This window comes from Candoia aspera, chromosome 1 (assembly GCF_035149785.1).
Source record: "Candoia aspera isolate rCanAsp1 chromosome 1, rCanAsp1.hap2, whole genome shotgun sequence".
NCBI lineage: Eukaryota > Metazoa > Chordata > Lepidosauria > Squamata > Boidae > Candoia > Candoia aspera.
The window spans coordinates 176,694,798-176,708,881 of NC_086153.1; the positions used below are offsets into that span (position 1 = coordinate 176,694,798).

General features: G+C 38.2%; 1 protein-coding gene across 1 annotated transcript in view; it reads left to right on the forward strand.

Annotated features, from left to right (window-relative positions):
* The window catches only part of ALS2 (alsin Rho guanine nucleotide exchange factor ALS2), a 55,190-nt gene extending 49,038 nt beyond the window's left edge, over positions 1-6,152 (forward strand). Inside the window, exons 32-34 of the mRNA XM_063317985.1 lie at positions 1,856-2,005; positions 2,899-2,995; positions 5,016-6,152. Coding sequence (XP_063174055.1) covers positions 1,856-2,005; positions 2,899-2,995; positions 5,016-5,054 — 286 coding nt within the window. The 3' untranslated portion in view covers positions 5,055-6,152. The remainder of the gene's footprint in view (positions 1-1,855; positions 2,006-2,898; positions 2,996-5,015) is intronic.
* The last annotated feature ends 7,932 nt before the right edge of the window (positions 6,153-14,084 follow it).

Sequence of the window (14,084 nt, forward strand, 5' to 3'; positions counted from 1 at the left end):
CTCATTGAAGTCTTTCATGAATTTATCTTCTTATCTTGTTTCATCACTCAGACATTTTTATTTTGAAATCTGTATCAGGTCTAAATAAGGATTTGAGGAACCTTTTGTTAATTGCTTAATATAGAATGAAGAAATATAGACTAAACAGAATTTGGCACATTATCTTTTTTTTTAATAATATTATTAAAGATTATAATTGCGATAGTAAAAACTAATACAAACTAAAAGAAGGAAAGAAGAGTAGTGTCCTAACTGCCAGGAAACACGCTGAGACAAGGAACTGGTCTCTAATGTGTTATTGCTTGTACATAACAGGAATCCTAACAAACTGAAGAAGCGTGGGAAAAACCCAGCCATATAAACCCCAAAGGTTAAGGCGGTCCCGATCTGTGTCTCTTTGAATGGCTACCTAATTCCTCAGTGCTACGCATGCGCTTAACAGTCTGGATGGGAGCCCCCTGCTCGCCATCCTTACTCGTGACAAGTAGAAAGAAAGAGTAAAAAGTGCAAAGGAAAAGAAAAAGAGAATTGTACTTTCAGATACTGTTAATGTAGTTTTACAATAAAGTAGAATTAGCTTATCTGGTTGTGTTTCCTTTCTGGTCTTCCTGGTAAGGCTGACATCAGTCTTGCAAGTCTGAAAGTACAGTTCTCCCATGGTCTCCTTTACAGCCTGAGAAACTACAGAGGGTCCCTTCTGAGCCTCTTACCCCACCCACTATCCAGCTGTGAGCTATGCTGTCTCTTATATGACCATTCCCTAGGCAGCATCTCTTTGCCCTGTCTCCCAAGGTCTTTCCCACATACCTTTACAGACTCACCCAGTGTTTTCAGACTTGTCGATCCAAAGGTCTGTAATAGTTGGAAAGTAGTTAACAAGCAATTTCTGAATGTGATTAGAAAAGGAAGTATGCTGACATAGTGTCCTTTTAAAGGTGCCGACTGCAGTTTGGTCAAGATGGCTATTCCCTTATCTCCCACTGCCCAGAACTCATCGGAGACAGCTGTCTTGCAGACTCCTTGCAAGGAGCAACTGTCTGGAGCACTTATGGGCAATCTCCTGCCCTCTTTGTCTGGAGAGGTTCGAAGAGCTGGTCTACTCACCAGCTTTTCATTCTTCGCCATGGTCATCAGCTCCACTTTTCATGGAGCCTTCTTCAGTCTGTCATTTCTTCCTCCAGAAGTCTACACATTATCTAGTGCAATCAAAAGTTCCTTTTCAGTGAGAAGTGATTAGCATAAACTAATGCTAGATGTAGTGGCATAAAATCCAGCTGATAATTGTTGTGAAGGTTTCCTGGTACATACACACTGGAAATAAAATGTGGGCTGTAAAGCTCAGGAGAAAAGCCCTGAGGTGTCTATAGACATGGCTTGAAAGGTTAAAAAGACAAGGTGAGGAATAAGCATTATTAGGAACTAACTATTCAAAGGGGTAGCATGATGGGGGGAGGGCAGGGAAATTTCATTTGAAAAGCAGCCCTCCATTCCCCATAGGGGTCACATTGGAGGAACACAGGCACAACGCTGTTTGAGAATTTTAGAACTATGAAATTAGGAAATTACCATCCAAAGTAAATATTAATATGATATAGTAGAATGCCAACATTTTTTTTTAATCAGAGCCCTCAGAATTGCTAACATAATCTCTTCCATTAAGTAAAAGCTGTAATACTGGAAAAAAAAGCCTTCTGGAGATTCTCAGCATAAAAATCCAAAAAGCCTATATCTAGAACTGTGCATCTGTTCTTGGATTTCATTGATGTCCCTCATATGTCTGAAATAATCAGAAGAAAGGGTCAATTTAATATTCAGAGATAGAACAAAACTCTCATTTGCTTATTTTGATAAATAGCACAACTTTTACACCTACTGACAAGTTGAAAGTGATCCAGCAGACCTTTGAGGAGATCTCACAGAATGTGCTTGAGTCTCTTCATGAAGATTTCCTTTGGTCCATGGACGATTTGTTTCCTGTTTTTCTGTATGTGGTGCTGCGAGCCAGGTAATTAAAATTGTGCACTAAAGCCTGTAATTTCAGCTATAATTATTCCATCACTGCTCTGATACAAGCCATGGGGCCCAACTGTATTTTATTCATTACCTGGGACTGGGATCTGATGCTCTTGGAATCCTGGCACAACACATCTTAATTGGTCCTATGCAGAATGGGCTAGCTTGAAAATATGACTCCCATTTAAATATGGTAGTTGTGTTTTCTAAGAAGAAATCATAGGGCTCTTTGGCACTGAAAATACACAATAAAGCTGTGTATTTTCTCTTGGGAAAAAATATGATGCTTTTCCAACAAACAGAATAAAGCACAGTTGTTACTGAACACCTGTAATAACCTTCCAGTAGATAATTGGCTTCACTGAAAGGCTTTTGGACTACATAAAACAAAAAGTTGTAGATTTGATTAGGAAGAAATGCAATCACAATAAATAACTTTATGTGATTATAATATTGATGTTTAGGTATTCATAGTTTGGGAGTAAATCCTGAAAATTTGCTATCTGGAGAGGCAAAAAGGAAAACTGCCTTTCTAGTTGGTTCCAGAAGAGATGTACAATAATATATTCACATAGAAAGAAACGAACGAAAGTAATGTGCAATGGTGTGAAAATATTTTGAATTTGAAACATTCTGGGTCAAAATGCCCCATTCCACATTCCAATCATCCCGTTTTGAGCTCAGGACTGTTCCACACTTACTGGAAGCTCAAAACAGAACATTCTGCAGTGGGCAAAACAGCGTTGATTCCCCATAAGACCAGTACAACACATTTTAAACTCAAAATATCTGTTTTCAGCTCCAAACTTTTTGCCGCCCTCTTAGTAATGCATTTTCTGATTGATAAATACTGGTTGGTATAACTAATTTTATTTTTTGTGGCAGGATAAGGAATTTGGGATCTGAAGTGCACTTGATTGAGGACCTCATGGATCCCTATCTCCAACATGGGGAGCAAGGCATTATGTTCACAACTCTGAAGGCATGTCTCAATTGTGTTAATTACTTAAAGCAATCTTGTAATGTCCTGTATAGTGTTTCTATATAGTGTTTGCATCAATACTGCTTGAACTTCTCACTAGCTTTGATATTATATAAGATACATAGACTTGGTTCAGTTGCTACTAAATTCACCTAACTTGACCTAATATAGAGAAAATAATGTTTTTACTTGTCTAATTGTTCTTTGCCTGTCTTGGCTCATTACTACTAACAAGGAAAGAATAGCTGGTTAAAATTGTTACTTTTTTTAAAAGAGAGGCCTCTTTGAAACAGTGGTAATTAGGCTATTCCTAACTAAATGTAACCTGGACAATTAAAGTGGTGAACATTTGCAAACTGGCTAGTAACATTCACTTCCTGATAAAGGTGCATCAGAAAGTATTTGCTGACAAACTCTTGTATGCTTCTGGATGAAGTGTATTTTCTAACTCCACTTCAGTCTGGCTTTAGATCTATTTATTGGAAAGAAATGGCCTTGGCAATAAGCTTTGCCTAAGAAGATAGCAACCGGAAGGTTGCAAATTCGGTGGTTCGAGACCTGAGTGCCGCATGACGGAGTGAGCTCCCGCACTCGCCCCAGCTCTTGCCAACCTAGCAATTCGAAAGCATGCAAATGCGAGTAGATAAATAGGTACCGCTTGGCGGGAAGGTAACATCATTCCATGACTGTCATGCTGGCCACATGACCACGGAAGTGTCTTTGGACAACTCTGGCTCTTCGGCCATGAAACAGAGATGAGCGCTGCCCCCTAGCGTCGGACACAACTAAACGGGAATCTTTACCTTTGTCTTTTTAAGGAGATAGAAGGAAGTGCACCCGGATAATTCATTTAGACCATCTGACAGCGTCACAGTAGACTGGCTAAACTGTAGATTATGCCTTATGCAGGGTTCTTACCAGGGGATTCCCTGGGGATCAGTTTTATCCTCTATATTAACATCTACATGAAACCATGTAGGGCCAAAGGGGAGGGCTGAGCCGCTATCACTCATCATCACCTCTCCTTTTCATTTAGTTCATATGAAGCAGGTACATATTCTGAATAAGTACTTGAGCAGTGTAATGGATTGGATGATGGCCAACAAAGAATTCAGTGCAGATCACTCATCTGCTATTCATGGGCGGGTCATCTAACCAGGTTAATGATGTTCAATCTCTTTTGGAGAGTATTAGATTGTTAAAGATGAGACACACAGTTGGATGGTGCTCCTGGATTCATTAGTGCTATTGGAGTCACAGGTGGCCTCAGTAGTTAGCAGTGTCATTTTATCAGTTTGGTTGCAATTTCATCTGAAATCCACTGGACAGGAATAATTGTGCAGATAGATAGACAGACCGACACGCATGCACACTGCTCTGATGATGGTTAGATTACTGCAGTGTACTGGATGTGAGGTTATCTTGGAAGACTGTTTGGAAATGTCAGTCAGTGTAAAATAGAATGGTTAGGTTATTCATTGGGAGTGACTGGACAATTCTATAATGCTAGTGCTTTGTCCGCTACACTGAGTCCCACCTGATACTATTTTTTAAACCCTGGACAGCATAAGGCTTGAATATCTGAATTTTAGGGAGCCAATCTTTTTGATTTAAAAGAATAAATGTATTCTGCTAGAGGCACTTTTCTTTGTATGATCTTTGAGAGTCTTTAGAGAATAAATAAAAAATAGAGCCTCCACCTGAGTTGTTGGACCCCTTTACGTCCTCTATAGCATGCTGGCTGCCACTATGTACTCCTTTTAGTACTAGGTTAAGTTATTCCTTTCCCCCTAAGTAGTTTAGGGTTTGGCTTTGATTACATGTCCTTCACTGGGATAGAGGTCTGGACATGTTTGGGGGAAATCTGTTTTTATTTTATTTTCTATTAGCCTTATTTAGCATTTTATTTTTGTTCGTTTGTTTTGTAACACTCACATAGTTCTCTTACTATTCAACAAATTAAAATATATTTAATGAATCAGATGTATTTGATTATTATTTTTCAAAACTTTATTTTTAGGCATGCTATTACCAGATTCAGCATGAAAAGCTTACCTAATTCATTTGGAAGACTCACCTGAATAGAAGTTTTATTCATCTTCCCTGAAACCCTTAAAATGAAAACAAAGTCATCATCCTGTGGATGTAATTTCTAAACCTTTAAGGTCAGAAAAAAAGCAAAGGCTTCAGATCAAAGAAAAGGAGAAAAGATCGGGAAAGCAATTATTTTGTGAAGAAACTGTTAGAATTACATATGGATCTCAAAAAAGAAAAAGATCATCCAGGAATATGCTGCTTTTGACATAGAAGTGGTTGAAAACATTGTGGTTTTGAAGGACTGAAATGCACTATGGAACCACTCTATTGTTTTTAAATTAAGCTGCCTAGGTTTGTGTGTCACTGAGAAAAAAAAACTTGACATGAATAGCCTACTTACTAAAAAATAATTTTTGAAAAAAATCCTTTCTGTAAATATTGTTACAGATAGGAGTACAAGTGCTTGCGTGAAATGAAGATCTGTTGGATTTATTAATTCCAGAGTGTTAAGTAATGGGAGTTGATATTTCTTTACTTTTGGGGGGGGGGGTGAGAGGAGCTTAGTATTTAACATCAAGGAGCATTGGTCATTGTAAATGTTAGCACTGAATTTGATATTTAATAAGTTTACAGAACTCTTATTTCTTGTAAGCCTTGATGAACAAAGTTTATAAGCTACAGCTGGAATGGTTTACTTGACAGTGGTGAACCTCATGTTACAGAAGGATGAAACTACAATCTTACTAAACATGTGCTCTCAGAATTGAAGTACTATATTAGTATTATGAGATTTTGAACTGCTATATCTGCTATGCCTATTTGACAAAAGGAAATCTTTCTTGTTACCAGCAACTCTATGTTATTGTTCTTGTGACCATTTCCTTGACTTATATGGATAGCTCTCAACCTGGATAAAATAGGTGCTGTTCTTTGCTGTATCAGAAATAAGTAGAAGATAAGGAAAATACTCTCCTGGTTAAATTCAGTTAATAATAGTCAACACAAATAACTTCTGGACATCAGAATCATGCTTGTGTGTTAACTCCTTTTATTAAAAATACATTTTGGTGGGAGCTGTAACTGTAAATGAAGCAGTTTTCATAATAAAAAATATTACTAATTCTGTGATTATTTTTTTATAATCAATATAAATCCCATTTTGACAACGTTTTGTAACCATTTCAAGGTGAGCTTTCGGCATAAAAAAGTCATTCTACTGTAATTAATATTTTTATGTTTTAGTTTATCTCCTTTCTCATTCTTGTTTTTTAAAATAATTTACTCTTAAATCAGGAGTCAACACAGGGTAGCTGTGAATTCCAAGGTACTCACTGGATGCCCCAAATATGCCACCCACTGAAATAACTTTTGTTAAATCACTTAACGTTTCACATGCAGTTTCAATTATTTTATGGGCACCCAGCCATCATGCAACAATTCACTGATCAGAAAAGGTCAAAAACCTTGCTTTGAATACATCTAAAAAGAAAATTCCCATGTTTTTATCCATTGGTCTGTTCTCATATTTATACACAAGAACGTTCTTTTAGATTCTTATCAGCCATTTTTCTGCTTTATGCTGGTAATTTATTTGACTCTTTTATCATCACCTATGTGAAAGTGTCATTTCTCTTAATCCAGCATTTTAAAGATTTTTAAAACCAATTTATCTAAATAAGTTGAACAATTTTATAGAACACTCAAGAATGACAGACCTTATTTATCTGAAATTTCAATAGGAGAGAATAATTAACAGCATAGTTTGCTATCCAAGCACTAAAGTAAATAAAACCAATCCTAAAGGATCGTTTTCCTTGATGAGGCTTTTTCAGGGGGTAAAGCTTCTTTTTTCTGAAGCAGCAGTGGGATGCCTGCAGGGTACACAACCTGTGATCTCCCATCCCTGTTGTAGGATCCCCTAAAGCCTCAAAAAAGTGTCTGCAGACTGCCTGTTACGTGACAGCACTGCTGGATGTACTGTGACCTTTATGAGTGGAAAGAAATAACTTTTTTAAAAGGATGTGAAGCCACTGACCACAAAAATTTTGAGCCATTCTTGCATTAAGGGCATGGACAAAGAAACTTAGAAAGCTATAAAAAAAAAAAAGATGAATTATATACAATGAACCTAGCTATTGTTTGTAGCGTGTTTTGATAATAAGCAAAGAGTTCTGATAATAAGCAAAGAGTTGTCAAGAGTTTTGACCTGAGTGCTAATATTTGTGGTTCAGTATGCAGAAAAAAGCTAAGTATGTTCTGAGTCCTTCTTGGGCTTTAATTCAGTAATTTTTATTAAAAAGCTGTAAAAACTTGGAGTGAATTCTGTCAGAAGTAAAACCCATTTTTGAAACAGCAGAATTCTGTAGCTGTATAAAAAGCACCTCTGTTTTGTCAATTTCTGTTTCTTGATTGTTGTCTTGCCAAGTACTGCTCCCAGGAATGGGTCAAACCCCTTCACCGTCTCATCACGTACAGATGCAATGGGAAGGGAGAGCTGGGTATCATTTGCATCCTGATTATACATTTGCTCCGATTTCTGAACGTCCCTCTGCTACAGATAGCCTAAGAGAAACCTGCAGCGTTCCACAACTAAATATCAGGCAGGCAAAGCAGATGTTGCTAGTGCTGTTCTCTAGAAATGACCTTGCCCAAGGAGCAGAAGCACCATCCTACTGGATTCCCAACTCCCACCTGACAAAGCTGTTCCAGGATGACGTTTGGGCAAAAGCCCTGGGAAATCATCAGGAATGCACTCTTCTGGTACAAATCATTTCTCAGGAGAGCCAAAGCAGTTCTGGTGATGAAACCAGGTCTGAAGCTAGAATGAAATTATTCTAGAAAACTCTTTCATCTAAGTATGTCTGAAATGTGTTGGGTACTATCTGCTCCATCACTTTGACTCAACAGGGGATGTTAGGGATTGGGCAGCAATGTATGGGCCAGGGAAGGTTTCACAGAGGGGGTGATGCACTAGCAACTTGAGGGTTGTGTTTCTCCTAATGCTTACAGCTACTTTAGGTTAGCCACTTGGAGCCTTGTTTGGATTGAATAGCATATACACTGTAATAAATAAATACAGAGTTGACTGCATTGGTCAGCTTTATTATGTACAGTATATAATGCTGTTGAATTCAGATACCAGCCAATTTTGCTGAAATCATCTTATAGGAAGGAATCCTCTTAAAGTGCAAGTACAAAACATGCTCCAGACCACAGGCTTCATGCTTGTAGGGACTGATGGGAGTTTGTCTAACATCAGAAGTGCCTCCCACTCCACTTCCCCACTGTCCTTTAGACTATACCTGAGACATCTAAAAAATGTATGTCTTTCCCCCTTGTTAGGAAAAGATCCATTTACTTGCAAGACTCCATCTCCTCCTCCTCCTCCCTGTATTCTTTGGGGAACCAAGGCTAGGAGCTGAGTGGTAGTAATCTGAGTTACATAATTTCTATGCTTAAATCCTTGCACTTCCTTTCAGCTTCAGGCATTATCAAACCGCTCCCCTGTCTCTTGTCAGATGGTCCCCTTCACTGACCTCCTTTCTGCAGTGATTTGTCATCTTATGGTATTAGCTTTTAGACACTGGACAGCTAGTCTTAATTAGGCACACTTCGTGCATTTCCCCCACTCTGTTTTTCTCAGCTACCTCTTCCATGATAGCATCCAATTCTGCAAGAAAAGAAAGGGAGAATGTTCTAAATAAAGGTTCAGAGGAGGGCAGTAAGAAGTGATAACAATTCCTTCCTTCCTTCCTTGTAAGAAGATCAATATCCTGCTGTATGTCAGACAGTTTTCCATCAGCAGAACAATCCAGGGAAAAGGGCTACTACCTCTGAAGACAACAAGGGACAGCGTATTTTATTCCAGGTTGGCATTATTTCTGCTGATTGGGTACTGTTTTCTGGGTTTTTCTGGCACAATTGGATATTTTTCCTACTGTTGGCTGCTTAGTCAGAATTCTGTCTTGTTTACATCACAATTAATTTATGCAGTAACAGCTTTATGTTTTAATGGGATGAAAGGATTTTACACCAAGAGGCTCATTTAATTGATGGCAGCTTCTAACTAGAAAAAAACCATTTTAGCAAACTCCAATAGCAAAGCTGTTCACAGAGCACCAAGAAACCAGCTAAACTTTTCTCCAGAGACTATGAATTTTTCCCCAAAATAATAGTTTTGGAAGTACTGTATGATGAATGAGATAATCCTATCAGAGTGTTTTTTTTTCCATTCCTTTGTTCTGTATGAGTCCTGACCTGCAGGATTTACGAACTGAATCGCAATTGTTCTTTTACATCTTTCCATATTTAATATTTGCTTTAAGTACAGAGTTCTTAATATGTGTAACACAGAGACATTTTCAGAGATATTTGGAATTTGTAAAAAAGGAAAGAATAAAGTATGTGGCTGAGAATTTCTTTATGTAATAAAATGCTGCATGCAGTTTCCCCCAGCCAAAATACCTCTTGAGATAATATTGATGTAGCCTTTTGTTTGCTGCTCTTTATTTCCATATTATACACACACAAACATGGGCTCATACATACACATTTTGTTTAGAAATGTAGAGGCACAGAAATTATTTTTTCTAAATATTTAGACAATATAAGCTCTGTATGGCTAAAACAGTAAATCCTCTTGTCTTCTTTTTTAATGCAATTGCTCAGCTATTGGATTCTATGCTTGCAGAAGACTCCAGAAGGTAGTGCTTCTGTTCAAGAGATAGTTACTTTTTTTTTCTTGAAAATGCAGTCCCTTCTCTTGGTGTACCAGTTGTAATTTCATCTTGAAAATTAGGCTTCTGTTGCATAATGTATGGAACTTCACTATTGTAAATCGACACAATTCTCCATTTGCCTGCTATATCTGTGCCATTTTCTGACATAATACAAAAAAGAAAGCTTTTTTCTAATGGCAAAGGCATGCAAGTTTGGTGTGAGAGAGGCAGATTAAGATTAATACAAGTATAACACAAGGGAAATCAGGTTTCAGATGAACTCTCACCAAGATTTTAAAAATATTTGTCTTCTTAGATGCAAATTTTTAATGCAGAAAGGCATAGCACCATCCTTTTCTAACTGATGTTATTAAAAATTAAATATAAAGAGGCATTTGTGAAAAACTGTATACAGTATATGCATAACTATATATTTCAGTTAGAACGAAACTGCTTGTATTAATTGTAATATATGGAATAATCTCAATGTCATGCCACTCTGCTACAAATTATAAATAATTGTTTTTTTTAGCTATGCCATGATTATTTCCCATACTAGTATTCTGGTATGTCTATACTAAAGAGTTGGTGGTGGCAGAAGAAGAAACAGCTTCATTTTTTCTTTTAGAATTTTTATCCCACTTTTATTATTTTCATAAATAGCTCAAGGCGGGGAACATATGTAATACTCCTTCCTCCTCCTCTTTTCCCCACAACAGCAACCCTGTGAGGTGAGCTGGGCTGAGAGAGAGTGACTGGCCCAAAGTCACCCAGCTGGCTTTCAGGCCTAAGGAGGGACTAGAACTCACAGTCCCCTGTTTATTTATTTATCCAATAAATTTATTGGATAAATTAACATTTAAATTAAATTCATTAATTAAATGAACATTTATCCAATTCTTGCATTTTTTCCATACAGCTGTTATTGGATTAACATGCAGCCAGATCATACAAAATCATCTGTAGGATGTTTTGCTAGATCTACACTTGATCTTCAAAACAATAAATTAAACATTCACAAATCATAATCAGAAGAGAACTAAAGGCTATCCAATCCAATAATTCTTAACCTTTAATACCATAAGCACTGGCAACCCCTCTAGAAAAGAGCCTGCATCTCATCATCTCAAGAAACAAAAAATCTACTTTTTCTTGAGTTTCACGGTCATTCTATTATTATGTTTATCAGCTATAGGAAGTTTTAAGGACATAAAATTGCATTAATATTCTTGGCAATAATTTTTATTGCTACAATAGTAAAATGAGAGCTAAACACAATCATGCAATGTTTTCTGCTACCAGAACTGTCTTTCCTTAAACCTGAACCAAAAATACACAAATTAATGAGAGAGGGTTAAGTAGAACAAATTTTTACTTTTATCTCTTGAGTTAAAAAGCCCAAAAGCTGCTCTAATCCTGAGCTCCAGGAAACACTGCTGAGATGCTCAGTCCCCTCTGCCGCAGGGCATTTGACTGATGTCTACAGAGGGAGGTCAAAAAAGGCAAGGTGGTGACTGTGAATGTATGATCAACCCCCTTCCCTGCCCTTTTTAATGTGTGCCATGGTATGTGTAAGAAGGGCTTTGATCTTATAGTCATGGCAGCCAGTTTGACTTTTTGGATCCCCCATGGATACCACCATGTTCTGCTTTCTCCCTTTTGGGCTCTTTCCTGATTAGAAGAGGGAGTTGCCTATGGCAGAAATGGTGTACTTCTGGCTGAGAAACAATGATCTAGCTGAAACTGCTGGCAAACTGCTGGATTATCTGTCCGCTAGTTTCCCTGCTCAGTCATCTGTGAAATGTGTCATACCTGGAGAGCCCAACCAGTATTGCAAACAGTGGTTGCTGTTGAAGCAAAGAATTCAGAATGGTATTTACTAACAAATCAAGGCTCATACTTAGGGGGAGATAGGGTTTTTCTTGCACCTCTGTCTGGAAAAATATTTCTTCCCTGCTCCATTCCTTCTCTCTCACTCTGAGTGTGAACAAAATCCACCAACATCCTTCCAAAAGGGCTTCATTCCCCATCCCCAAATCTTTTCCTTTGGTTGTGGAATGCCTTGATGTTCCAAACAAGGATAGTGGGATGAGGGGAAGAAATGAGGTGCCTTGGGAAAGAGGTGCATTTCAGATTCCCCATAGGCTTCAGCTCAGGAAAGGAACTCCACATTACTATCTATCAATACTGTACAGCTTGCTTAAACCCCATTAGAACTTTGTTCATTTGTATAGTTCTACCTTGGAGAAAGTTCCAGCATTTTATGCATCAAGTAATTAATTTTCAGAGCTATTACTCTGCATCTTACACATACAGATGTCTATTGACATAGAGATATTTAATACTTAACTACTTGAAGCCCTGTAAGTGATCTCTTCTCTCCTTTCTAATTAGGCTTCTGATACTTTGTAGCAAATGATCCATCTAGAGAAACTAGGAGAATTTCCAAGAATGAAAGAGATGGAGAACATTGCAGTCTTGCATAGCAAGGAAAATGGTACAGTCCCTTGATTTATTCCTGTTTTTTATAAATGCCTCCTTTTAAAAAGAGAGAAAGAAATTGATATAACAACATATATTATTTTCCTTATTTAGATCTATCATATCTATCTATCTATCTATCATCCATCCATCCATCCATCCATCCATCCATCCATCTATCTACCTATCTATCTATCTACCTATCTACCTATCTACCTATCTATCTTATATAGCCACCCATCTCATGAATGTGACACTGGGTGGTGTACAATAAAAACAAAACAATAAAAACAAAACAATAAAAACAAAACTTAACCATAAAAAACAAGAAACATGCCTATAACAAGACCACAGGAGAGTGTTTAAAACTCATACATAATAAAGGCATCTCGCAGGCTTCCTGTTCCTCCTAAGGGATCCCCAGGGCTGCTGGAAAAACCACATCTTGAGGCATCTCCATAAAGTCAATAGGGACAGGACTAATCTCACCTCGGGGCGGGGGGAAATGATGTTCCAGAGAGCGGAAGCCCCAGCAGAAAAGTCTCCTGGGTTCCGTCAGATGGAACCCTTTAGCAGACATGACCCATAACGTACGCCCAGCGCCAGATCTGATGGGACGGGTAGATGTAATTGGGAAGAGGGGATCCCTCAAATAACCTGGCCCCACCCCATATAGGGCTTTAAAGGTCAAAACCAGCACCTTGAATTGGATCCAGAAGCAAACCGGCAGCCACCACAGCTCATGGAGCAGAGGTGTGACATGTGCCACTCTAGGAGCACACATAACTGCCCACGACACCACATATTGCACCTGGTGAAGCTTCTGAATACTCTTCAAGGGCAGCCCCATATAGAGCACATTACAGTAGCCCATTCAGGAGGTGACCAGGGTGTAAGTAACTGTGAGCAGAGCCTCCCAATCTAGGAATGGGCACAACTGGCACACAACTCAAAGTTGCACGAAGGCCCTCCTAGCCACAACTGCCACCCGCACCATGTATGACAGTAGAATAAAGTGACCATTTGCATAACTGGGAAGCCAGCTGTTTGTTGCCCGTTTATGTCTGATTTAATTTTGGCTAGCCTTGGGACTAAGATAAAAAAACCAAGGGATTACAAGGCAGTCTCCCATTCTGGTTTTGGCCTGAACAACCTGCTTAAATTTGCAGGTTTACTGCACATACACCTTCGGATCATGCCATTAGATTAGATTGTGCCTAATCTAAAATGAGAAGAAGTTACAACAGATAACCATTTATAATCAGGAGTGAGCAGGTCTCTTTCATGCTATAACTTTTCTTTTATCGTATGTCCAAAACATAAAAGATATTTGTATAAATACCTGTACTTAGAGGAGTGCTACAATGAGCTGTATCACTGATGTGTTTTTTGGGGTTAGGTTTATGACACCTTCCATCTTTGGTCCTGCACGAAATGAGCTTTTCTGACAAGAACGATGTCGATGGAGTTGGTGTATTGTATGAACTGCTCAGGTCTCCATGGCTGCAGGCTCTCCTAAAGGTGAAGTCTCTTCCACTGAGCAACACGTTATTTGGAACTGCAGATTTTGTGCCTTCCCTTGGTTGTGGACAGAAATAGACTTGACTGCTTTTAAGAATTTCTAATTTTAATTACTTAATCTTCCGATGGGGTGCAAAGACAGCTGATAGAGGGCTTATTCTATCCTCACCTTCAGTCACAAATAATTATTAAAATTCTGTACTATGAACCCATTTTAATTTTTCCTAACTCAAGCTATAGATGCTAAACTACCTATGAATGGTCTGGTAGTAAATCAGGCAGAAACCAATTTCTTTTGCATTTGTTAAAACAACTTGTTTCAATACTCTTTC